Source organism: Cervus elaphus, chromosome 20, assembly GCF_910594005.1.
Source record: "Cervus elaphus chromosome 20, mCerEla1.1, whole genome shotgun sequence".
In the NCBI taxonomy this organism is placed as follows: Eukaryota; Metazoa; Chordata; class Mammalia; order Artiodactyla; family Cervidae; genus Cervus; species Cervus elaphus.
Genome location: NC_057834.1, coordinates 137,522,584 through 137,548,941, shown reverse-complemented (window position 1 = coordinate 137,548,941; position 26,358 = coordinate 137,522,584). Strand labels below are relative to the sequence as shown.

Sequence of the window (26,358 nt, the reverse complement as noted above, 5' to 3'; positions counted from 1 at the left end):
GCGCTTCGGAAGAAGTGACTTTCCGGGATCTTTCAGGGGAACAGGTACCTCTGGGACTGAATATTAATTGCATTTACCCCACACGTACTTGTCCCCAGAAGTGTGGGCATTTAATTGTGTTTATAGTGACTTTTTAAATTTGTAATTATTTATTATTGTAAGTCATACACGTAAAAGGCATTGACCTGAGAGGTTTGTTTCTTTCCATTTCAACACTAGGCTTCAGGAGAAGAAAGTACATGTCGTTAAAATAATGCTGCAAAGCCTGACCCGCAGGTCTCGCCAGAATCTCTCAGGGGCACGAGCAGGCACAGCACTGCCCTCTGCTCGGCCACTGATCTGAGGGGTCCCAGGCCCTCCTGGGAGAACTCTGCCCCACGTTAAGGAAACCCACCTGATGAATCGAAGAAGGGGCAATAAATCAGAGCATGTGGGCATCTGCTTTCAATAGCACGCTCCCCCATGACCTCAGGAAGTGATTCATATACAGCTTGTCAAAAGTTCCTTTTCTTCCTAAACCAAGGAATGCCTGCATCCAAGCCACACGAGGAAAGCAGAGACCCCCAGGAGGACTATTCCGAGGGTCCTGTCCACCCAGAGACACTCCATCATCAGACTTCTCTGCAAAGCACACATTCATGTCCAGTGTGGGTCAAAGTGAACACTCGGGACAACGGTCTGGAACCAAACAGCTTACCCTTTAACATACAGGATAGCACCTGACAGAAGGACACGGCGCCTCCTGCAGCCACCGCCGGGGTCAGGACAGCAAACCCAAGGGGCCACTGTCGGATCAAGTCCCGGGTCTGCGTGACCAGCTGTGCTGTCCGCGTACGCGCCTGCCTGTTCCATGTACACAGGGTGGATGGAAGGACTCTCTCTCACACACACACACACACTCCTGTATCCGTGTGTGCTGGCCTCTGTCCCTCGGCACTGCTGAATGCTGACGTGGCCATGTGAATACACCGAGGTCCCCATCCACTCCAGTGCTGGTGGACACGGGGTGGTTCCACACGGCTCCGAGCCGTCTTGCGCGTTGTGTCCCAGCACACACACGCACAAGACCCTCCAGCGCATGCGGCGCGAAGCGGCGCTGCTGGGTCAGCGGGTACGTCTGTCCTCAGCCGTGTGACGTCACGGCACAGAGCTGTACGACGTGGTTGCACCAACATACATCAAGTGTTTTTCACCAGCCAGGACTGTATTTCTGTGCTCTGATGCCAGAGCTGGTACCTGTGGGCCCAGATGCCCTGTTTCTTTGGCACGGTGCCCTAGCAAGATGCTGTGACTATTCTAACTCACCCACAGGTGGCACTGAAAAGCTGAAATCTGTAACTAATCTGTCAAGGAATAAAGAGAATAACAGGAAAAACAACAGCAGCACTGACTCCAACGGCACTACCACACCCTGACCGCTGCAGGTAACGACCGCTGAGCACGGGCAGCAGACAGAAAGCCACTGCTCCAAGTCAGGGACATGCTGTTAAAAAACCCCCGATGGTTAAAAATCGCTCACGGGGACTTCCCTTGTGGCCTTTTGGCCCAGTAGTTAAGAATCTGCCTGCCAACGCAAGGGACAGGGGTTCAATCCCTGGTACGGAAGATCCCACATGCTGCAGAGCGCCTAAGCCCACTGGCCACAGAACTGCTGAGCCGGAGCGCTGCAGCCCACATGAACCTGTGGTCGGCAGCAAGAGAAGTCACAGCAGCAAGCAGCCCCCGCACCAAACATGAAGAACAGCCCCCGCTCACCACTAGAGAAAGCCCGGGTGCAGCAACAAAGACCCCGGGCAGCCAAAAAAAAAAAAAAAATCCTGCTCATTGCGACCACTACAGATAAGAAAACACAAGCAGGAAGCCTTCAGAATGCACAGGTGAGAAGCTAAATAGTAAGAGGCTAACTCCCAGACTGGATGCAGGCAGGCCTAGGGTGACCTCCTCCCTTTGAGACTGTCTATGTAACCTCAGACACAGTAACTTTGGTCCCTCAGTTGCCAAACTTAGGAAATGGGGATGACACCTATCTCATAAGTTCCCGTGAGAATTAAATGAAGCGATGGATGCAATTCCGTAGGGACAGAAATTGCTCTACTGACATCAGCTGTTGTTATAACGATTATATCATCTACAACTGAGAACAGCTAATGAGTAAACTTCTACAGGAGAAGAAATGCATATATGGAACCACCTAGCACCTGGTGCAGAGAGAAATCAAAAGATCATTAAATGTCAGCTACTTCTACAAACATTACTGTCCTTGGAAAGGAACAAGGAATGCTCTTGGAAGGCTGGGTGAGTTCACTGCAGCTGAAGCCTGAGGTTACTGCACAGAACAGAGAAGATGCAACTTCGGACTGGTCTTTCTGACTGACCCCAAGATGGAAATAATTAAAAAATCATCTTGTCACATGGAAGACTGATCAAAACGACACCAACAGAGAAGGTAACAGGGAAATGTGGAACTCAGACTCCTAGCTAAAGAGATTCCTTCTCTACTTAAAGGAATGAAAGTGAAGAATACATTGCTGGCCTAAAACTGGTCCTTTCAAGCATTTTTATGAAAGGCTATGACCGTGTATTTATTCTTTCAGACAAAAGTTTTTCTTTTGGCTGCACTGCGCAGCAAGTGGGATCTCAGTTCCCCAGTAAAGGATCAAACTTGCACCCCCTGCACTGAAGGCAGAATCTTAACCACTGGACCACAGGGAAGCTCCTCACAGAAACGAGAACATCCTTCACCAAATTCCAAAACATCCATTGAACATTTATTGGGATTGCATTACACTTACAAGTTAATTTGAGAGAAGTGACATCTCTATATTGAGTTTCCATGCAGAACACAATGTCTCTCATGACTTTTTCCAAGCCTTTTATATTTCTTGGTAGAATTCTGTGGCTTCTCAATACAGTTACTATAAATTCTTACTAAATGCACACATGCTTTGGAAATTTACATTTTTGTTTCCAGTTCTAGAGGAAGAGCTTGATACACATTGTTTCCAGCTGGTTATTGCTGACATATAGGAAAAATACTGACTTTTGTGTATTTATTTTGTCCCTGGCCACCTTACAAATTTTTTTAACATTTTTTAAACTTTAAGGGGTTGACTGACTTGATAGACCGCTGTCATCTGCAAATGATGATGACCCAGTCTCCTTTCCAGAATTCAGTCACATTTCTCTTTGCACCAGTTAGCCCTCCAGAGTATCTCACCCAGGTCTCACTTCACGTCCTTGTTCCTGAATTCCATGGAGACACCCACAGCCCCGTCCTGCTGTGTAGGATGCTGACTGCTCCAGGCAGGACCTCTCCCTCTTGCAGCCAGAAGGACCCTCCTGCCCCAGTTCACTGCAAGCTTCAAGTGCAATGTAAAAGTGGGCATGGAGTTTGCGGTGCCATTTATTCCCTTTGCGGCTGTTGTTGCACTGGGTCTCTGTTGCTGCGCGAGAGCTTTCTCTAGTTGCTCCCCGTGAGTGATCCCCACGGTGGTGACAGTGAGCTTTGATGGACGGCTGGTCAACTCCAGCAGAAAGCCACCCTGAGTCTGCAAAGCGAGAAACCACACCTTCAGCGTTAGCTCCACTCCTGGGAAGGCAGAGGGAGGCTGTGAGTACCCAGCATGGAGCTGCAGGACACAGAGAAGGCACCAAAGCTGAGGAAGTCTGCAAGGGAGGAGCAGGAAACAGGGAGTGAGTGCATCCAAAAGAGGTGACAAAGCCTCGGGATCCCTAGGCGTGCTGGTGGAGTATTTATCTCCCAAGTCGGTCAGTAAAGACTAGAGGGGATGCTGCTACTTCAAATATGAGAACAGCAACGTAAGGCACGAGGAACGTGAAAAATCAAGAAAATATAGCACCACCCATACACTTCCAGTGTGACTGACTTCAAAGACATGGAAATCTGCAATTCAGCCAATAGAGAACCCAAAATAGCTATTTTAAGGAAATTTGATGAGCTGCAAAAAAACACAGACAATTCAACAATAATACAGGGAAAATAATACAGGGGAAAATTGAGAAGTTTCACAAGGAGAAACACAGATTCTGGAGCTGAATAACATAGTGAATGAAATGAAAAATGTGACAAGAGCATCAGCAACAAAACAGTTCAAGCGGAAGAAGAATGTGAGAAGTAGCAGACAGGACCTTCAAAATTATCCAGTCCAGGGGGGAAAAGAGTGAAGAAAAGAGAGTGAAGTAAGCCTATGCAAGCAATGGAGGGAAAAAGAGGCAGAAAGCTTACTTAAAGAAATAATGGCTGAGAACTTCCAAAATCTGGAAGACATTTGGACATCCAAGTTTTGAAGCTCACAGTTCATCAAACAAACTTCACGTGAGGAGATCTTGGGCTTCCCAGGTAGCACTTGTGGTAAAGAACCTGCCTACCAATGCAGGAGACATGAGAGACGTGGGCTGGATCCCTGGGTCAGGAAGATCCCATGAAGGAAGGCATGGCCACTCACTCCAGTATTCTTGTCTGGAGAATCCCCATGGATAGAGGAGCCAGGCAGGCTACAGTTCACAGGGTCTCAAAGAGTCAGACACGACTGAAGCAACTTATCACACACGTAAGGAGATCTTCTTTAAGATGTATTATAATAAAAGTGCCAAAAATCAAAGACAAGAAGAGACTCTTAAAGCAGCTGGTAACTTCCTGCTATAAAGCAATCTGCAGATTTGCCAGGAGAAACTTTACAGGCCAGAAAAGGGTAGGGCAAGATATTCAAAGAGATGAAGGGGAAAAAAGGCCAATAAAGAATACTCTATTCAACAAAGCTATCTCTCAGAAATAAAGGAGAGGTGAGACTTTCCCGACAAACAAAAAGTTGAGGGAGTTCATCACTACCAGACCTGCCTTAGGAGAAACAATGAAAGGACCTCTTCAGGCTGCAACAAAAGGATACTAATTAGTAAGAAGAAAACATACAACATAATGGGGAAGGTAAGTATACAGTCAAATTCAAAATACTCTAATGTTATAGTATGATGGAGGTATTAAGCACTTAACTCTAGTATGAAGCTTTGAGGAAAAGTATTAAAAATAACTAAAGCCACAGTAATTTTGCTAATAAATAAATATAAAAAGAGGTAGACCATAACATCAAAAACATATGAAGGGGAAGTAAAAACATATGAAGGGGGAGTAAAAGCATAGAATTTTTGTATACAACTGATGTTAACCTGTTATCAGTGTAAAATAGACTGTTATATCTGCAAGATGTTTTATGTAAGTTTCAGAATAACCACAAAGCAAAAACCTACAATAGATACACAAAGGATAAAGAGAAGAGGACCAAGGCATACCACTAAGGAAAGACATGAATTCACAGAGGCAGGCAAAAAAGATTAAGAAAAAAGGAACACAGGAACTACAAAAAGTCAGAAAACCAACAGGGTGGCATTAGTAAGTACTTTGTTGTTGTTGTCCAGTTGCTCAGTCGTGTCCGACTCTTTTAGACCTCATGGGCTGCAGCACATCAGGCTTCCCTGTCCCTCTCCAACTCCCAGAGCTTGCTCAAACTCATGTCCATTGAATCCGTGACATCGTCCAACCATCCCATCCTCTGTCGCCCCCTTCTCCTCCTGCCTTCAATCTTTCCAAGCATCAGGGTCTTTTCAAATGAGTCAGCTCTTTGCATCAGGTGGCCAAAGTATTAGAGCTTCAGCTTCGGCATCAGTCCTTCCAGTGAACATGCAGGGCTGATTTCCTTTAGGGTAGACTGGTTTGATTTCCTTGCTGTCCAAGGGACTCTCGAGAGTCTTCTCCAACACCACAGTTTGACAGAATTATTCTTCGGTGCTCAGCTTTCTTCATGATCCAACTCTCACATCCATACATGACCACTGGAAAAACCAGAGCTTTGACTATACACATATTTGTTGGCCAAGTGATGTCTCTGCTTTTTAAAATGCTTTCTAGGTTGGTCATAGCTTTTCTTCCAAGGAGCAAGCGTCTTTTAATTTCGTGATTGCCATCTGCATCCACAGTGATTTTGGAGTCCAGAATATAAAGTCTGTCACTGTTTCCCTTGTTTCCCCTTCTATTTGCCATGAAGTGATGGGACTGGATGGCATGATCTTAGTTTTTTGAATTTTGAGTTTTAAGCCAGCTTTTTCACTCTCCTCTTACCTTCATCAAGAGATTCTTTAATTCCTCTTCACTTTCTGCCATAAGGGTGGTGTCATCTGCATATCTGAGATTATTGATATTTCTCCTGGAAATCTTGATTCCAGCTTGTACTTCATCCAGCCTGGCATTTGGCATGATGTACTCTGCATATAAGGTAAATAAGCAGGGTGACGATATACACCCTTGATGAACTCCTTTCTCAATTAGGAGCCAGTCCATTGTTCCATGTCCAGTTCTAACTATTGCTTCTTGATCTGCATATAGGTTTCTCAGGAGGCAGGTAAGGTGGGCTGGTATTCACATCTTTTGAAGAATTTTCCACAATTTGTTGTGATCCACACAGTCAAAGGCTTTGGCATAACCAATAAATTCTCTTGTTTTTTCTATGATCCAATGGATGTTGGCAATTTGACCCCGGTTCCTGTGTCTTTTCTAAACCCAGCTTGTACACCTAGAAGTTCTTGGTTCATGTACTATTGAAGCCTAGCTTGAAGGATTTTGAGCATTACTTTGCTAGTATGTGAAATGAGTACAATTGTGCGGTAGTTTGAACATTCTTTGGCATTGCCCTTCTTTGGGACTGACTTCCCCGGTGGCTCAGATGGTAAAGCATCTGCCTACAATGCAGGAGATCTGGGTTCGATCCCTGGTTCAGGAAGATACTCTGGAGAAGGAAATGGCAGCCCACTCCAGTATTCTTACCTGGAGAATCCCATGGATGGAGGAGCCTGGCGGGCTACAGTCCATGGGGTCGCAAAGAGTCAGACACAACTGAGCAATTTCACTTTCTTTCTTTTCTTTGGGATTGGAATGAAAACTAATCTTTTCCAGTCCTGTGGCCACTGCTAAGTTTTCCAAATTTGCTGGCATATTGAGAGCAGCACTTTAACAGCATCATCTTTTACGATTTGAAACAGCACAATTATTCTACATGTAAATGGATTAAATTCCCCAATCAAAAAGACAAGAGAAAGACAAGTCCTGTATGATAGGGGGTGAGGGGAGAGCGAACTGGAGGCACCAAATTCCAGTTATCAGACAAATAAATACTGGAAATATGATGTTCAGTGATGACTACAGTGAACAGTGTATATTATATATGACAGCTGTTAGGAGAGTAGACCCTAAGAGTTCTCATCAACAAGGAAAAGATTTCCTTCTTTTTTTCTATCTATATGAGATGATGGATGTTAGCTAACCTGTTCTGGCAATTATCTCACAATATATTTAAGTCAAGTCATTATGCTGTACACCTTAAAAGTACACAGTGCTATATGTCAATTACATCTCAGTAAAACTGGGGGGTGGGGAAAGGCATAGAATGGGTGGGATAGATAAAGCAAGACTCAGGTATCTGCCCCCTACAAGAGATTCACTTCACCTGTAAAGACATACAGAGGCTCAAAGTGAAGGAACAGAAAAAGATATTCCACAAAAATAGAAATCAAAAGAGAGCAGGGGTATTTGTACTTGTAGCAGGCCGAATAGACTTTAAGCAAATAACTGTAACAAGTGACAAAAATGGTCACTATATGATGATAAAGTGGTCAACTCATCAAGGGATTACAGCAATCACATACATATGTGCCCAACATTGCAGCATCTAAATAGAGTAAGAAAACGCTAATAGGAGGGGGCAAGGCAAACTCCTGGGCTCCAAGCTGCCCACCTGACCTAGAAGTTCCATGGAAACAGAATTCTGGAAAACTGCCAAGCCTCCTACTGAGTCCTGCCATCGAGGCAAGAAAACCTGTGGCCCAAAATTTTGTAAAGAGGACAGATGACTCTGGGAGTACTCTCAGAAAATCAGACCAGAGGTGCCAGGCAGAGAAAACTGGAATCGAGCACGCAGAGGAATTTAAATCTAGAGAAGACATTCCCAGGAGGGCCACGCTTTCCACCCATGGCATCTCTATGGCCGCAGTGCCCACATTTAAAGAGGCAACTGATAAATCCTCAATGACAAAGTTACTAACATCCTTTTATGCCATTTTCATTACATCTCACATTCCCTTAGCCTCTTTACAATCCTGTATTTGCTATTTAGATTTCTCGGGAGCTCAGAGATTAAAAAGGTGTGTGCAGGCATTTCTTGTGAAAAAAAAAAAAAACAACACAGTTAGGATGCTCTCACCTTGGGCGAGCGGGGAGTGCCCTGGGTAAGCGCATAGGGTGGAGGGGCCCACAGGACACAGCCCTGCCCCACCCCCGACACAGCAGGCTGGGCCGACACACTGCCTGCACAGCAGCAGGACGAAGATGCCGTTCCTGGGACACAGCGCAGGACGGGGTGCGCACTGTTGGTCAGGATGATGCTTTAGGTCTGCCTCAAGAGCAGAGCTCCCCATCCCCACCCAAATGAGCCAGGTCCAGGAGGATGGAGAGAGTGGACAGGTTCCTTCCTTCCCAAGCATGAGGGCCCTGGGCCTGCGTTTCTGGCTGTGCCTCTGAATCACCTGGGAATGTTTTAAACACATCTACCCCAGCATCCTGCCCAAAGACTGACCCATGGGTCTGGGGCAGACCCAGCACCAATATTTAACAAACTCTCTCTGGATGGGTCTCACGCACAGACTGCTCTGAGCAGATGTACCTTAAGTAAATTTCAAAGGATACAAGGTTCTAAAGTTCACTTGCTGTATGTTTTACAATTGCCTCCCATGATACAGGCAGTGGAAGCGAATGAACCTAAGTTTAAAAATACACGTTTAAAGTATTTTTCTCTCTCCACAATCATAGCTGGCAACACCCATTAGGATTATTAAATTATTTTGCTTTTCCTTTCCATCCCTCTATTAACTAGTGGAATCCACCATTTTAAATGTCTTCTAAAATATTTATCATTTTTCTATGGAGCCTATTGATCCAATCTTTTCTTACAAGTTCGGCTCTAGTTTCATTTTTATATATTTGGACTTCTAAATTCAGACCACAGCTCCAAAGATACCAGATAAAACAATCACAGCCAAATTAACCATTAATCCCAAAAGGCCGTGACTGGGCGATGGGAACCCCAGTGGATTTCCTGGTTGGCATGTGAGCTGGAGAAGAAGTAAGACCTGTAACTGGAAGCAGCCAGAATGTCAGCGATCTCAGCAGGAAACGACCCTCACAGAATTAACAGTGAACATAAGGAGTGTGCCCAAGGCCAGGAAGAGCAAGGCACATTCAGATACAGGAAGTGGGGTCCCACACACCCTTGGGGCAGGAGCACGGATGCAGACGTCTTGGTGAGACTGGGCTCAAGCTGGGACTCAATGTTAGTTGTGCCTCCAGCAACCAAAAGTCAACCCAAAGATACACCCTAGAATACGACAAATTTCACCCTACAGTTCCTGCATCCTTCATGGCGATTGACATCACAAAGAGAATAGTCGGGTCGGAGACTGGTGGGTGATGGCTGCATGGAGGACCAGTGTAGCCAGCAGACAGGCAACACCCCTGTGAAGAGGGGACATGTGGGCAGGGACCCGATTGGGGGTTTTCTGTTGACAGGTCCTGATACGGCCCACCAGGCCCGAGAGGCCGGGATCGTCTTCAGACACCCGCAGCCAAGGCCACTTGCACAAATCAGGGGAGTAGGAGGCCTTGTCGCAGGACAGTACACTCCAGACAGCCGCCCTGCCCTGCCTCCCATGGACAAAACTCGAGCAAGCACAGAGGGACAGACCTCAGCTCTGGGACACCGCTGAGACTCCTGGGGCTTCCCAGGGTGGGGTGGCGAGCTGAGCCCCGTGTGTGGGAGGAGCACAGACATTCCAGGTTAATTTCACTGGAACACAGATATAAACTTCCATTTGAAAATATCAGCAAAGTGAATATAGTTTTGCAGGGGACAAATAATTATCTATGAGCAAGCAAAGACACGATTGAACAACAAAGCCAAGATCATTTTAGGAATGTAAGAACTGCTCAACATCAGGAACTCTATTAATATGTGATCATCTCAACAGCTGCCAAAAGATATCTGATAACAGTTAGCATCTGTTTCTGATGAGACACCTAGAGCAGTGCCCAGGATACGGCAGGGGATGAATTAAGTGGCTGATGAGTGAATGAACACTGACTTTTAAAACCAGATAACTTATCATTACAAAACAAGTTAACATTAAGATTAAAAAGAGGCTAAGTAAAAACCAGTAACTGTGGGAATCAAGGTCAAGGTCAAGGAGCAACAGTTAGAACCAGACATGGAACAACAGACTGATTCCAAATTGGGAAAGGTGTACGTCAAGGCTGTATAATGTCAACCTGCTAATTTAACTTATATGCAGAGTACATCACGTGAAATGCCAGGCTGGGCAAAGCACAAGCTGGAATCAAGATAGAGGGGAAAAATATCAATAACCTCAGATATGCAAATGACACTGCTTTTATAGCAGAAAGCAAAGAGGAATTAAAGAGCCTCTTGATGAAGGTGAAAGAGGAGAGTGAAAAAGCTGGCTTAAACCTCAACATTCAAAAAACTAAAATCAAGGCATCCAGTTCCATCACTTCATGGCAAAGAGATGGGGAAACAATGGAAACAGTGACAGACTTTATTTTCTTGGGTACCAAAATCACTGTGGACAGAGACTGCAGTCATGAAATTAAAAGATGTTTGCTCCTTGGAAGAAAAGCAATCTCAAATCTAGACAGTGTATTAAAAAGCAGAGACATCACTTTGCCTACAAAGGTCTGCATAGACAAAGCTATGGTTTTCCCAGTAGTCATGTACAGATGTAAGAGCTGGACAATAAAAAAAGGCTGAGCACCAAAGAACTGATGCCTTCAAATTGTGGTGCTGGCGAAGACTCTTGAGAGTCCCTTGGACAGCAAGGAGATCAAACCAGTCAATCCTAAAAGAAATCAACCTTGAATATTCTTTGGAAGGAATATTTCGTCCACCTGATGTGAAGAGCCAACACATTGGAAAAGACCCTGATGCTGGGAAAGACTGAAGGCAGGAGGAGAAGGGGACGACAGAGAATGAGATGTTTGAATGACATCACCGACTCGATGGACATGAGTTTAGCAAACTCCAGGAGACGGTAAAGGACAGGGAAGCCTGGCGCGCTGCAGTCCATGCAGACACAAAGAGTGGGACACGACTGAGCATCTGAACAACAAAAACAAGGGTAACAAGAGTCCAACTTAATTTAAAACAACAACAACAGAATAAACCCAAAGAACAAAAGGCAGGAAATAAAGAAAACTGGAGAGTTCAATGAAAAGGAGAACAAAGAAACAAGCTGGTGGTTTTAAGAGACTGACAGACAAATTTCTGGAAAAATAGAAAAGCACAAGCAAGTGGTATTGTTAATTTAAAAAAAGAACAGAACTAAACTACAAATAAAGCAGACATTTAAACAAATTCTATCAAAAGCTTCTTTGCAATAAGCTTGATAATTTAAAAGAAATTAATAACCAGTACTGACTGTGTAGAGAAGGCACCCACGCAGGGAGACAGTCTAGTCCAGGCGTGACCGGGAGCTCATCCGCAGGGGAGCAGTCACCCTGGTGCTCCAGTGAGGGTCACTGGAGCCCAAGGTGGGTGAAGCCACATAGGCTAGGTAACAGCCGCAATGGGAGATGGGTTCCATACAAGGGGGATTCATGTAATAGGTTCATTTATGCAGGACAATGGGAGCCAGGTTTCACACTGTTGGAGAAAGGAGAATACAGAAAGGGAAGAGACTGGCGCGTGCATGTTCACGCGCGCACACACACACAAGAGGAATAAACCCTGCCATGTGTGTACACATAAACACACACACACACACACACATACACACACACACACATTTCATCTGCGGCTCTGACCCAACGAGAGGGCCTGAGAGAAGAAACACTTGAAAAGCAGTGAGCACCCCTAGGAACAGACCATGGTTTCTAAACACCATTCTCCACTGAAAGGAACCAGGAGGAATCGGCTCATGCCAGGGCTGGGACAGCACAAGAAAAGCCTGGAAAATCCTGGTGGGCCAGAGAGTAAGAAAGGGCTCCAGGAACAACACGGGCAGAATGAAAGGTCACAGGAGCCTATCTGAAGGAGCCCCACTGGGCATCAAATCAGAGGCAGTTCGAGTGTAAAATTAATGATAGAATAAAGCCAGAAACTGTGGTGAGCCTACAGTGATATAAAGAATCAAACTGAAAATTAGTGAAGAACAGGTTACCTACGGGGTTTGGAAGCACTTCCCCACTATGCAGCATTAATCACACAGAGTAACGGGACAGTGGAGAGAGACCCAAGGGCGCGCCAGCCGTAACGGGACAGATTAGAACACGTGCCGCGTGACGGGACGCGGCGAGGAGAGCAGGCCTCCCTCCTGGGCAGTCCCCACCCAGGAGGACCACGATGCTGAGGAGGTGCCCGCGCTTACTTCCTGGGCGGGGGGGCCCTGCTGCACGGATGGAGAAGGGCCCTGTTCAGGAGCGTATCTGGGGTGATGCCTGCAATCTGTTCTCAGAGCACAGAATTTCTTTGTCCCTTACATGCAACTTTTCTAAGTGAAAGAGTCCTGTGACACTCACTGCGGCCCCATACAGGCACATGTTCGGGGCCTGGAGCACCAACAGAAGACCACCAGCTCTGGGACCTGGTGATCACCGCCACCACCTCCAGGACGGGTTTCGCAGAAGGCCTTCCTTCCCTGGAACCCGAGCTGACTTCACTCTCCCGGGGGCTGGAGGTGAAGCCAAGACTCACCAGAGGAGCAGAGCGGGGTGGGGCAGGGGGGCCCGAGCGGGGGGACCACGACACACGCTCCTTTCTCACACGACACACGCTCCTTTCTCACACAACACACGCTCCTTTCTCACATGACACTCCTCTGTCGGTCGTCTCTGAAGCATCTGAAAGTTCTCAAAAGCGCCCCTCACAACCTTAAACGGTTGACCTGCTTCTAAATCTGCTTTTCTTCACAAGTAGCTTTTAAAATTGTTTAAAAGCATTTGCTTTGCTTTGCTCGGCTGTACTATTACAATATAATCATCCATCATTTTTCACTGCCAATGACCCTACTTGTAGCACAATCAAGCTTTTTAAAGCTACTGAGAAACCCAACCAGTTCCCAAACTATTAATATGTGGAAATTACTCCTGAGTACCAAAACCTAACAAATAAACCTTTTATAACACGTATGGAGTATACCTGAAAGAGTATTAAGACACAGTGTATCTTATTTGTAAATAATTTATACATAGCAATGTCTAAAATAAACACATTGCTGCTTTAACATCTTTTCTCTCTTTAAGGGATTTAAGAGTACTCTCTAAAAATGTATAGCTTACACAGAGCAAAGCCCTGACACAACACAGGCCCTCCACTAAGTGGCCGTCGGTCCTGGCCTCTGTGCCAACAGCAAGGCGGACAGGCTTTATCAGTCATCAGAGGGTTCCACCTGGTGGGGAGGGGTCTTCAGAAGCCAGAAGGAACGTTCTGGAGATTTGATCACAACACCTTGATAGTGCTGCAATATGAAAAACTGTCCATGCACTACTGCTATAAAGAAAGAAATCGAAGCATTTTAACGCCAAGCCTTTTTAGTTTTCCTCAACTCTGAAACATCCCTGTGACCTGGACCCCGGAGACAGAGACAGAGCCGCGCCCTTGGGCCATATTCTACTTCAGTCCCTCCAAGACAGCCGTTTTGCCTGGATTACATTAAAAACTCAAGAAAACCTAACTCGTGCATCCAGGCCTGGTTCCTCCAGCAACAGCGCTTCCCCGGGAGCTGCTTTGTTTTCAAGTCAGAAGGAATGATAAAGAGATGGGACCAGAAAAATAAAAGTGTTTCTCACCTAAAACAGTAAGCACAGATTGGGCATGTTTTAGGAAGGACAAAAATAACTAAGAATAAGAATAGCTGCCGGGAAATACACCTCTTTGTTTCAAGGAATGATGAGTAATTACGGGACCTCGGGATTCAAACGGCTCTAGAGGGAGCAGGCGGCTTTGCTTCATGCACACGGCACAGGCCCGGCCCCTGCAGGGCGGGCAGCTTCTGGTGAGCCCGGGACAGGTCCCCAGTCCACGCACAAGCTCTGCCGCCTCCGAACACTCCGCCCAAGGGGGCAGGGAGAGCTCGCACCCGGGCCTGGGGCGGGAGACCTCGGCCGAGGACGCAGTCACTCAGACCCCAAGTCCCTCAGCAGGGCGGACTCCCCGGGCATCTGGGGATGGGTTCAGGGCCCCCATACACACCTCAAAGTCTTCGGACGCTCAAGTATTTGCATAACCTAGCACATCCTCTCATATACTTTAAATCACCTCTAGATTATTCATAATACCTAATACAGTGTAAATGCTACATAAACAGTTGCTAGCACCGCAAATTTAAGTTTCGCCTTTTGGAACTTTCTGGAATCACTTTTCCCTCCAGATACCTTCTGTCTGAGGCTGGCTGGATCCCTGGGTTCGGAACCCACGGGCGCAGAGGGCCCAGTGTAAGCTGTCAGTGGTACTGGGCAGGGCTCCAAGGGCAGTGCTGAGACGACAGGACACGCAGGCGGGACCAGGGCTCGCGGCCTCTGTTACCCCGGGCCCGCAGAGACACGGAGACCTGCCCGTGAGGCTGCCCTGCGTGGGGCCGCAGGGACCAGCGGGCCGCCCAAGGCAGGCGGAGAGAAACTCCAGGAGGTGGTGAAGGACAGGCAAGCCTGGCGTGCTGCAGGTCGTGAGGTTGTAAAGAGTTGGACATGACTTAGCGACTGAATAACAAATCATTTTTGTGGTCTATAATATAACCAAGGCACATATCTGTAAATATTCTGAAGCGATACTGTTGATAATTGTGGTGACAATTCAATTTTATACCCAAAACCCAAAATCTCCAGCCTGCGTATTAGAAAACATAAAACTATCAGCTTATTTGTAAATAAATAAATACAAAAACCCTGTAACCCTTCACGATTAAAATTAATTTCAGTAGTTTCCCAGTTCAGCTATTAAAAGTCTCATCAGTCTAGACATATCGCAGCACATGTCCCTTTTATTTCTACCACAGAAATTTAAATGGGAACAATATTCCTAGTACAAGAACATCCAATAAGACTAGGACCATAAACTTTCAAACAAAAAATACGTTTATCAGGTGCAGGACTTCAGTTAAGTGAGGTTGTAGAATAGCTTTTTTCTAACAGGGTTATGGAATTTGTAATGAAATTGCACCATCTAGCCACCAAAATAAGAAATAACTATTTCAGATCTATTCAGATCACCAAAGTAAAAGAGAATATGACCCAAACCCCTGACTTTTATATAAGAGTTTAGGTAATTACTGTTAGCTATATTCTCTTTATTACAGTTAAAATATAACATGTTTGTGACATGGTCATTTTATCCATCAACCCTGCACAAGGATGACACGCAAATTCATGAAGTGTTCCATATTTAAAAAAAAAAAAAAAGAAACATTTCATGATACAGAGGTTCTCAAATTCCCAGATAACAGCTTCTTCGAGACAGTCACCCACAGTCTCTACTGACGTGTGGGTGTTACATGGGCCCTTAAGACTGCTTTTCTTCAGAAGAGCAGCAAAACAACATGTGGAGGTCCAGTTCAGCACACACTCAGGTTCTTGTCTGTGGAGACATGTGACTTCTAGCAGCCCCAACAACACGTGGTTCATGTGACCAAGAAGATGAAGAGAACAAACCCACCAAAACTTTAAATACATGAAGAGAAGGAAATGTACAAAGAGAAGTAGACTCTCTGAGCCTACTTCAAAATAAAGAATTTAAATGAAAAGAAAAAGCAGCTGAAGTTTACAGTCACAGAACAGATATAAAATGAAGAAAAAAAAAATATCACCCGAGAGAAGATTGTATAAAAGGAGACTGAAAAACTAGGAGTGAGAAATCTTTAAACAGTGCTTTAAAGTGAGTGAACCGTCTTTGACACCACTGTTATTACTCCAAACCGTCTTCATTTATAAAGCTTGAAAAGCAAGCATTTTTAAAGAATAAGAAACACTGTAGTAAAACTGCTTTTCTGGTTGTTTTTTCAAAAACTTCATAAATCTGAAGCAAAAAAAATGCTTGGCATGAGCCAGTATCTTCCTATTAACAAAGTTTATATTTCCTCTTGAAAAGAGAGCAAGTAAGTCCGGATGAGGAGAAAAACGCTCAAAGCAATCCGACTCACATATTTATTCCATAATGTATTCCTCAAGTCCATTAGCACAATAAGAAAGGGCTTTTCTTCCAACACAACTTCAAAGACAGGCTGGAGGGATGCCCAGATTACAAATATGTATTTCCTTAGCATTGAAAAAAAACGCTCCCTCAAAAAAGTACAAAGTGCCGAAACTCAGGGCACACTACAAGCTATGTGAGAGCAGAGAAAACACTATTTGAATTTTTGAATGAGCTAGAGAAGATAAATAATTAATATTATGATTAATACATATAAATCAAGAGTGACCACAGGTAGATATGGCCTACAAACAGATAGTCTTTCAATCACCTCCCCGTGAAATCCACTGTGTACACTGAATCCACCAACCCCAAAAAGAGAAAGAAGACATACTCTGCAGGCATGAAAGCAACATTTATAATAACTGACCACAAACTAGGCCACAAACAAAGTCTCCATTCCAAATAATCAACATCACAGAGACCACATTCTTTGAACATACAATCATACTAGATATTGGGGAGAAAAAAAAAAACTTAAAAAAAAAAAAAAACCTCTATGTTTAAAAGCTAAAAACCAAACTCCCAAATAGTTCATGTGCTAAAGAAGAAATAACAACCAACTACTTCATACTAAAATTCAAGTAGTTTTCAGTATTTAAAAATTTTAAATTTAAGGATAAAACATGCTTAAAGGGAGATGTATAGTCTTAAATTTATTTGTTGAAAATGATGAAGACTAAAAACAAATGAGTTAAGTGTCTTTTACTCAAGAGGCTAGAAAAAGTAAACCCCCGAAGAAATTAAGAGGAAGAATAGAGTAGAAATCAATGAAAGGAAAACAGAAGTCAATGTCTACAGAACCAAAAGCTGATGCTTTGCTACACAGTGTCTCTTTGAAAAGTTTTTTCAAAGTCTTATCAAAGGAAAAAAAATACAAAATTTTCGGAAAGAAGAAGAAGAAGAACTACAGACCTATTTTTTAAATTACAAAAGTTATCTTGAGGCATCTTTTTGCCATGACTTTGCAAAATGGGCATGAAATAGCAATTTCCTAGAGGAACACTGTGGAAGGGACTGCTGGCTGGCCCCCGTGCCTGCCCGCCCTTCTTTCCTCTTTTTTTGGTGAGGTTTTTGGTTTATTTGCTGTTGACTGAGGCAGAGTTGTACTGATCTCCCTTCTCAACAGCAAAGCTTCCCGCCCTGTGAGCAGCCCACACGTGGTAGACATGCCGGTTCCGAACTCTCAGCCCTTAGCCAGGCAGGCGGCCTCCGCCATTTAACCCACATGCCTTGCAAAGCTGTCGTTTTCTGCCCAGGCCAAGCAGTGAGAAAATCTGGCAAGTTTTGGACTGTATAATGGAACCTCTCATTGCTAGCTAAGCACATGGATGCCTGGAATTAAGAAGTCATTTCACAGACCCCTTAAGCGACGAAGATCTGACCAATATAATGAAAGCTGAAGTGGGGTGCATTATTCCACTAAACAGTCTAAAGGATTAGTTTGGGAGAACAGAAAAGCTAGCAACTCAGAGGCTCCGATACTAAGAAAACAGCAAGAAGAGAAGGAACTAGCAACGGAGTGGCTGAACCAACATCAGAGGGTTGCTGTGAGGACCACAGCAATGAACACAAAGTCCCCCTAGCACAAAGGAAGCAGCCAGGAATGTGAGTTTATATTAATACTAAAGAAACAAAAAGATACAATTGCACATCTCTCTGATCAGCCAAGAAAAATTGCAAAGTATGACAATTTAACAAATGATGCTGGAACATCTGGTTACCATATGCAAAAATAAATAAGCTTCAATCCATACCTTGCATTCTATACAAAAATCAACTCAAAATATAAAACCTAAACTATAAAATCTCCAGAAAATATAAGAAGAAACCTCTGTGACCAAGGGTTTGGCAAGACTTCTTGGATACAACACCAACATTTGACTGCTTTAAAACTTTAAATTTCTGTTTAAAGACACTTTTAAGGGAAAGAAAAGACAAGCCATGGACTAGAAGAAAATACTTACGCACTGTATCTGGTAAGAGTTTTATGTCCAGAATATATGAAGGATTCCCAGAACTCAACAGTAAGAATACAACCAGCCTAACTTTCAAAGGGGCAAAAAAAATGTGGACACTTTACCAAAGAAGATATAAAGAATGGAAAATAAGCAGGAAAAGATATTTAATATCGTTAAGTTCAGTTCAGTTCAGTTGCTCAGTCATGTCCGACTCTTTGCAACCCCATGAACTGCAGCATGCCAGGCCTCCCTATCCATCACCAACTCCCGGAGTCCATCCAAACCCATGTCCACTGAGTTGGTGATGCCATCCAACCATCTCATCCTCTGTCGTCCCCTTCTCCTGCCCTCAATCTTTCCCAGCATCCGGGTCTTTTCAAATGAGTCAGGTCTTCGCATGAGGTGGCCAAAGTATTGAAGAAAATGCAAATCAAAACCACAAGAAATTTTTTAAAACTGACCAAATCAAGTGTTGATGAGGACGTGGAGGAACTGGAACTCAACTGCTGGTTGGAAGTTAAGTGGTGCAACCACTCTGGAAAACACCCTGGCAGTTATTTTAAAAAGCTGAACATACATTTACCACAACCCAGCTGTCCCCTCCTAAGTGTTTACCCAGTTGGATGAAAGTACTTGTTCACACAGACTTGTTCACAGCAGCTTTATCTGGACTCACCCCAAACTAGAAGCAACCCAAATGCCCCTCAGCTGATAAAAGGGTAAACGCACCACGGTACATCCATACAGCGGTAAAAGAAGAAGTGAACTGCTGACACACGCTGCAACGTGGATACGCTGCAAAATAATTATGGCTGGTAAAAGGAACCAGACCCAACAGAGTATATGCCAGATGAGTCCATTCACATGCCATTCTAGGAACTCAAACTAAACTACAGCAACAGAAGGAAGGCGAGCGGTTGCTGCAGATGGCGGGGTGGAGGGAGGACATGGGCGGGTGGGAGGGGTGATGGAGGACACGGGCCACTTCTGAGGGCCGTGGGCATGTTCATTATCTCGGCTACGGCTGCAGAGATGTGTGAAAACAGGGACTTTCATTCCATTGAGAGAACAAGTCAGCACAGCCTCAACGGAACCTGGTGAAACTGAAGCCCTGCCCGTGTTCTGGCAGAGAGATTCCAGTTCTGGCACCGCCTCGAGAGTTGGGGGGGCAGGGGTGCCACAAACCACAGGCCGAGGCCAGGTCCTGCTGCTGTGATAAAGCTTTATCGGGATGCAGACACGCCTTCGTGTACTAGTGTCCACGCAACAGCTGCTTACGGAGGCATCAGGAGAGCTGAGAGGCTGCGGCAGACACCATGTGGCTCTGAAGCCTCAAGTATTCACTGTCTGGCCTTCTACAGAAAACATCTGCTGATCACTGCTGGAGACCGACACTGGCTCTTGTGTGCCAGGACACACGCAGAGGAGCCCACGGAAGCGCTCTGCACAACAGCGAAAGGCTGGAGAACCCTAAGTGCCCATCAGAGAAGGGACTGATTACTAACAAACACTGGAATACCATTCACCAATTAAAATGAATAAACTAGACCTACAGGCATCAAAACGGGCAGGGTCTCAGAAACTCCATACTGTCTGAAGAAAGCTGCAAGCAGACCAACAACAAGATGAGGTTACACACCCCCAGGAGGAGGCATCAACCGAATCCCCGTCAGCGGCCGCCCTATGGTGAGACCAGGACTGCGGCTAGCCCAGAAAGGACTTCAATTTTTCCTTCACATTTTCATTTATTGTTTAAAAATCTAATTAAGATATTTTAGAAGACCCACAAGTTAAATTTAAATGTGACGTCTATAACACACCAAAGAAGAAAAAGCAGAGAAACTTCCTGGGTTTTCCCATCTGACTGTAATACACATCACCCCCAACTTTAAAAATGCTAACTATACTTTTCAAAGCAGCAAGTGTTCACCGAACAAGGGAATTTTTTCCCTTTTATCTTCTGAAGGCAAGGGATCTACCCATCTCAAATTTACTTTCAGAGGAAACTGAAACACAGGCCTAGTGCGCTCTGCATAAAAACAAAGAGCTATAAAATTTAAACCAACTGACGCTTCAAAGGCCACCTACAGGACCAGCCTGAGGCGCACACACTGGAGGTTCCCGACAGGTCCGCACAGACCTGCCAGGACAGCGGAAAACTCTCCAGGCCCACGAGAGGGACGGTGACACAGTGAAACTCCACAGCGACAGACCACCAATGGCAGGAAGGGCCTGTCCCCTTTGAGCAGAGCACTCTCCTCCCGCTAGTGGTGTGAGGGGCTCCCTCTAACGGGGGCGGGTGTCAGCCCTACAGGTCTCCTCGAAGCTGCTTCGGGCCAGATCTTTGTGACAAACCAGGACACATTAAGCAGAATTATCTAAAACAAGTAACCGTTAATTCAACTAGAAGGAAAGAGAAACGGCTGCGTGAGTGTCTGCATGTAAACTTACTGGATTGTTGGCTCCTAACAAAGCTAAGAAACCCAGAAACTTAGGTTAAAAAACCAAAAAGTGAAGATTTATTCTTATACTTCTAAGGCGCTACGACGGAAAGCTCTTGGTGGCATCTGAGGCTCACTACCTGACCTGCAGATATTCGCCCCACGTCACGTGCCCCAGGGCAGGGGCTGGTGGGAGGCAGGCAGGGGTCCTAATAGAGCCAAGGCACACACCTGGACAGGAGACAGCAGGGAGACCAGACACAGATGGCACGCGCGTTTCAAAAGTCAGATCTGAAAACTTCCCAGATTTTCACTCTGTCACTAGCTGGGGTCACGTGGACGGACAGCCTGCCCACCCCCACGGCGCAGAGAGAAGAGGTGGGCCGGGCAGGAAGGGGTTGGCACGGGGTCAGCGCAGGCCAAGGATGGGACTGGGTGCAGAGGAGCAACATCAGGCCCCCAGAGCCCCGCGTCGTCTATCCTGCCAACTGGGGGGTGGGGAGTGGGGGAGGCTTGTGAACACACCCACTGACGTCACTGACAATCACAGGATGTGAAGGGTGCGCCTAGTCCTTGAAAGCAAATGTGTGAGACAGAGGCTAAACACTAGTGTTTACAGAAGTCATTTCGTTACCTTCTCTCCAGGTCTGGATGACTGCTGCAACTTCTCATAATCTTTCTTAGTCTCCAGAATTTTTTTGACAAGTCCTCCTGTTGGAAATCAGTTGGTTTCATGTTAAAGCAGTTCTCTGCCCTAAGAAGCCAGCTTACTAAGTGCGGGTGGGGTGAGGAGGAATGCTAAGGTTCTTTCTCTTTCTATACTGAAACAGTTTCAAATACCGTTTACAAGAGAAAAGAGCAAAGCAACTCTTTCGGTCTGTTATAGACTAAGTACTAATATTTCTTTATATTGGGGAAAGAGCCATCAACTCATGAGATAAATACCATATGAAAAGTCATTTGAATATACCTTGTTTGGTACGTTTCACCTCGGAACCATGTGACTATTTTACATTAATAAAACAAAATTAAATCAAAAATTTTAAAGCCTAAAGAGCGAAAGCAAAAGAAAACTACAAACGTAGCAGTGTCATATCGGCATGCATAACCTAACAGAGCAGTTATTTGACCATTTAAAAACAGAGTCACTGGCTGTGCATCCCTAAGGGGGTGGCTACTAAGAACCAGAGGCAATCAGACCCAAGAACACCCTGGCGTGTTCGCAGTGGACACACATTTGTCAACCACTGGTTCCGTGCTGGGCTTCGTCGCTCAGCTGTGTCCAACTTTTAGCGACCCCGTGGACTGTATGTAGCCCGCCAGACTCCTCTGTCCATGGGATTCTCCAAGCAAGAATACTGGAGTGGGGTGCCATTTCCTTCTCCAATTAACCACTGGTAATGCTGTTTTAAATTGCTGAGCGTGCAAAATGCAGGGTAAAGAAACATACGGCTGACGTTGTTGGGAACCATAATTGCTGGCACAAGCAGAGATGTCCACGGACAAATCAAAGAACTTGGGAAAAACCCTGCAATCATAAATCTAAAGTGAAAATACCAACATGAACTCAGGATTTAACTTTCTTAAAAAAAATTAGAAAATCCCTAGATACAATGACCAACCCAGAAGTGACATGCAACCAGGCTCCTTGGAGATATGGGGAGGGAAGGAAGTACACAAAGGAGTCTAAAACCTTTGTCCCACCAGAAACCAGGGAGCCAGAGTCTACTGGGCAAACATGGGCAGAAGGATATGGAGAAAATGCACATGGACCGAGACAAAACCACCAAGCATGTTAAAGCTGTGACTTCAGACAGACATCAAAACCATCACCAGCACCGGCACAGCCCTCATCAGTCACCCCTCAAGGTGCCAGGAGACAAGTGCCCTGTAAGGAAAACCCATCAGTAAAGGGGGAGCGCGGAGCAGCAAATGCCTGGGGAGGGAAAGCCTGCCGACGTGGAGGCACCAACCAAAATGTGCTGGGGGGGCGGGGACGAGAGGCCACTCCCCACAACCCCTGCGGAGCAACAGAGACCCACGTCCCAGCACAGAGGCAGCAGGCGTGATGAAGAGCCAACACCGCCGCCACCGCCTCATCCAAACAATCGGAACCTGACCAAGTCTCCAGAACCAATTCACAGGAACAGAAGAAAAAGGAAAAAAAAAGAAAAACCCACAACCCCAGGGGGAACAAGCCACAGCCAGCTGTGAGGACCCTGAAGGACAAGCAGCCAGCCTCTTCAACAATAAATCACAGGGGCATGAGCCGGGGGAGGGGGGGATTCTACAGAGAGAATTCAGACCTAGACCAGTCAGCTGCACACACAGGGCCCTCACCTGGATTCTGACTCAAAGGAACCAGGAAAAAACACAGAACAACTGGGGGAAAAAACAAGCACTAGATGATACAAGAAGCAGGAATGACTGCTTTTTATAGGCAATAATGGAAATATGGATATTGTTCTTTTTTTAAAAAAAAAGAACATGTTTACAACAGAAATGATGCTCTCCAAGACATGAAAAGTGTGGGGAGTGGGGGGTCACCTCAGGTGGAGACCGAGGTAAGACAAGATGACCACTGACTGCAAAAGCTGCATGACAGCCCAGGGCTCGCCAGACAACTCTCTCAGCCTTTATGAACGTTTGAACTAAAAAGAAGACACTGTGGGGACCTCCTTCGTGGTGCAGGGGTGAAGACTCTGCATTCCCAACGCAAAGAGCAGGGGCTCAATCCCCGATCGGAGGCACTAAGATCCCATATGCCTCGTGGCACAGCTAGAAAAAAAAAAAAGACACCGTGCTTGGGAAGAAAGCAGCAATAGAGAACTGTCGACCTGGAGCAGGCCTCAGGAGCCGTCCCATCCCACGGTCTAACCGTGCGGGTAAGAAGGGTCAACATCTCCACAGCTGCCCACCGCTGACCTCCGGGTCCTGCCCGCACCCCCCAGCAGCTTGCATCATCTCCAGGATGAACCACATGCCGAGGATGCGTCGGTGCCCACGGCGTCCTCTTTACTGCTACTCAGACCCCCGAGTGCAGACCAAGCTCACTTCACCAGGTCCTTCCAGAGCAGAGAGCACCCCCCGGGGCACGCACACCGGCCCACAACTCACCGTGCTTCTCGTCTTCCTCCAGTTCCACTGCCTGGGCCTGAGCGGGAGAGGAAGCAGAGAAAACGGAGGCTCAGGCTTGCTGAGATCTCAAGACCACGCCCGCGTGGGTCTCATCATGGGGACTGGGTGAAAGAGGGCGGAAAACTAACTCAAACTTCAGAGGAGAACTCCGCGCACACAGTTCTCAGAATGGGAGGTCTCGACCCGGCGTGTGATGCCCCAGTGCGCACCGCGCCTCACCCACCATTTCGAGCTCCGACATCTCGGGGAGCTGCGGGGCGGCCTCCACCACAAACTGATCGTCGTCCTCGTTGTCAGAGTTCTGCGACTCGGTGATCACGTTGGACACAGTTTTACCACTCCCCGTCCTAAACGAAGAGATACTGGGTTCCGTTAGAAACCTTCTCCCAGTCACATGCCCCCATCAACCCCAGGCACCTGGAACTGTATTCCAGTCCTCCCCAAGTCTTCCCACCGTCTTCACCCACATGCACTGGGAGGCCTCCCAGAGCCCTCAGGCAGCAGCTGACCTCCCCCTCAGGCCTCTACTCTCCAGGTGCAGGGGAGGGTCGTGGTCTTCCTTATGTTACAGTGGCTTCTAGACTACGCTCCCTAAAATCTGCCAACTATGAATTTCGTGTTGTCTGAGCTTCTCTGACAACAGATTAATGTCATCTGTCATTTGACACAGGATGAGATGGTTGGATGGTATCACCGACGTGATGGACATGAGTTTGAGTAAGCTCCGGGAGTTGGTGACGGACAGGGAAGCCTGGCGTGCTGCAATCCATGGGGTTGCAAAGAGTCGGACACGACTGAGTGACTGAACTGAACTGACTGAGCTTCTCTGAAAACCAGCACTCTCGCCCTCACCCACCAGCCCCGGGGCTCACGCTGTGCTCTGGGCTGCTGCCCTAACTCCAGGGGGTTCCCAGAGTTGGAAAGGCCCCACCCAGTCCCTGGGTTCTGGGGCCCCCAAATGCTCTGGCATCCCTCTCTCAGCCACAGGCCTACGGCGGGGCCTGGTCACCGCTGTGGACAGCAGACGCTCAGCCCCGAATCCAAGCCACTGCTCCGTGACCACCCCACCCCACCCCAGAGTCTTCCCATCTCTGGCTGGAGAATAGTCCACGCGAAGCTGACTGGATCCTTCACCTCATGTCCTGGGGGCGCCCGTGAGTACACCCTGCCTCTCCACGCTCTGCGGACCTCTGGGGTGGGCAGCCTGTTCTCGGCAGGAGGCTCAGCAGCACCCCTAGCCCCGAGCCCAGCTGGATGCCAGGAGCCTCATCTCCACGTCCTCCTCAGTCCCGATGCCACAAAACATCCCCAGGGCAGCCCTGAACAAGGACCTCGGCACCGGTCCAGTCCAGCCCCTCCTCTCTTTCCTCTGAGCCCCACATCTCCATCCCCAGACTTACCGTCAGCTCAGGAGAAAGACAAAGAGCCAGGAGCTCACCGCCCAGGATCTCACCAGCCCACCAGCCTCCTCTCCATGAGGCCAGTCCGTCCACCCACTCTCTGTTCCCACAACACCCCGCCCCCAACCCACACCACCTGTGTCTCCAGTCTCCCCTCCCGACTGGGCCATTCCCACCACCAGAGAAACGTGCTGCTGGTCCCACCTTAAAAACAGGAACTCTTAGGGATTGCATTGAATCTATAGATTGCTTTGGGTAGTATAGTCTTTTTGACAATATTGATTCTTCCAATCCATGAACACAGTATGTTTCTCCATCTGTGTCCTCTTTGATTTCTTTCATCAGTGTTTTATAGTTTTCTATGTATAGGTCTTTTGTTTCTTTAGGTAGATATACTCCTAAGTATTTTATTCTTTTTGTTGCAATGGTGAATGGTATTGTTTCCTTAATTTCTCTTTCTGTTTTCTCATTATTTGTGTATAGGAATGCAAGGGATTTCTGTGTGTTAATTTTATACCCTGCAACTTTACTATATTCATTGATTAGCTCTAGTAATTTTCTGGTAGAGTCTTTAGGGTTTCTATGTAGAGGATCATGTCATCTGCAAACAGTGAGAGTTTCACTTCTTTTCCTATCTGGATTCCTTTTCTTTCTTTTTCTGCTCTGATTGCTGTGGCCAAAACTTCCAAAACTATATTGAATAGTAGTGGTGAGAGTGGGCACCCTTGTCTTGTTCCTGATTTTAGGGTAAATGCTTTCAATTTTTCACCATTGAGGATAATGTTTGCTGTGGGTTTGTCATATATAGCTTTTATCATGTAGATTCAATGCAATCCCTATCAAGCTACCAACACTATTCTTCACAGAACTAGAACAAATAATTTCACAATTTGTATGGAAATACAAAAAAAACCTCAAACAGCCAAAGCAATCTTGAGAAAGAAGAATGGAACTGGAGGAATCAACCTGCCTGACTTCAGACTCTACTACAAAGCCACAGTCATCAAGACAGTATGGTACTGGCACAAAGACAGAAATATAGATCAATGGAACAGAAGAGAAAGCCCAGAGATAAATCCACGAACCTATGGACATCTTATCTTCG

General features: G+C 46.2%; 1 protein-coding gene across 6 annotated transcripts in view; it reads right to left on the bottom strand.

Annotated features, from left to right (window-relative positions):
* The window catches only part of TRAF3IP1 (TRAF3 interacting protein 1), a 61,930-nt gene that overhangs the window by 9,938 nt on the left and 25,634 nt on the right, over positions 1–26,358 (bottom strand). For 4 of the 6 annotated variants that reach the window (XM_043877149.1, XM_043877152.1, XM_043877153.1 and 1 more), the window contains 2 exons: positions 24,077–24,200; positions 23,833–23,869 (listed from right to left, as the gene is read on the bottom strand). In XM_043877149.1, coding sequence (XP_043733084.1) covers positions 23,833–23,869; positions 24,077–24,200 — 161 coding nt within the window. Of the gene's footprint in view, positions 1–21,349; positions 21,427–23,832; positions 23,870–24,076; positions 24,201–26,358 lie in introns of all 6 variants that reach the window. The other 2 variants (XM_043877151.1, XM_043877150.1) reach the window with 1 other exon arrangement.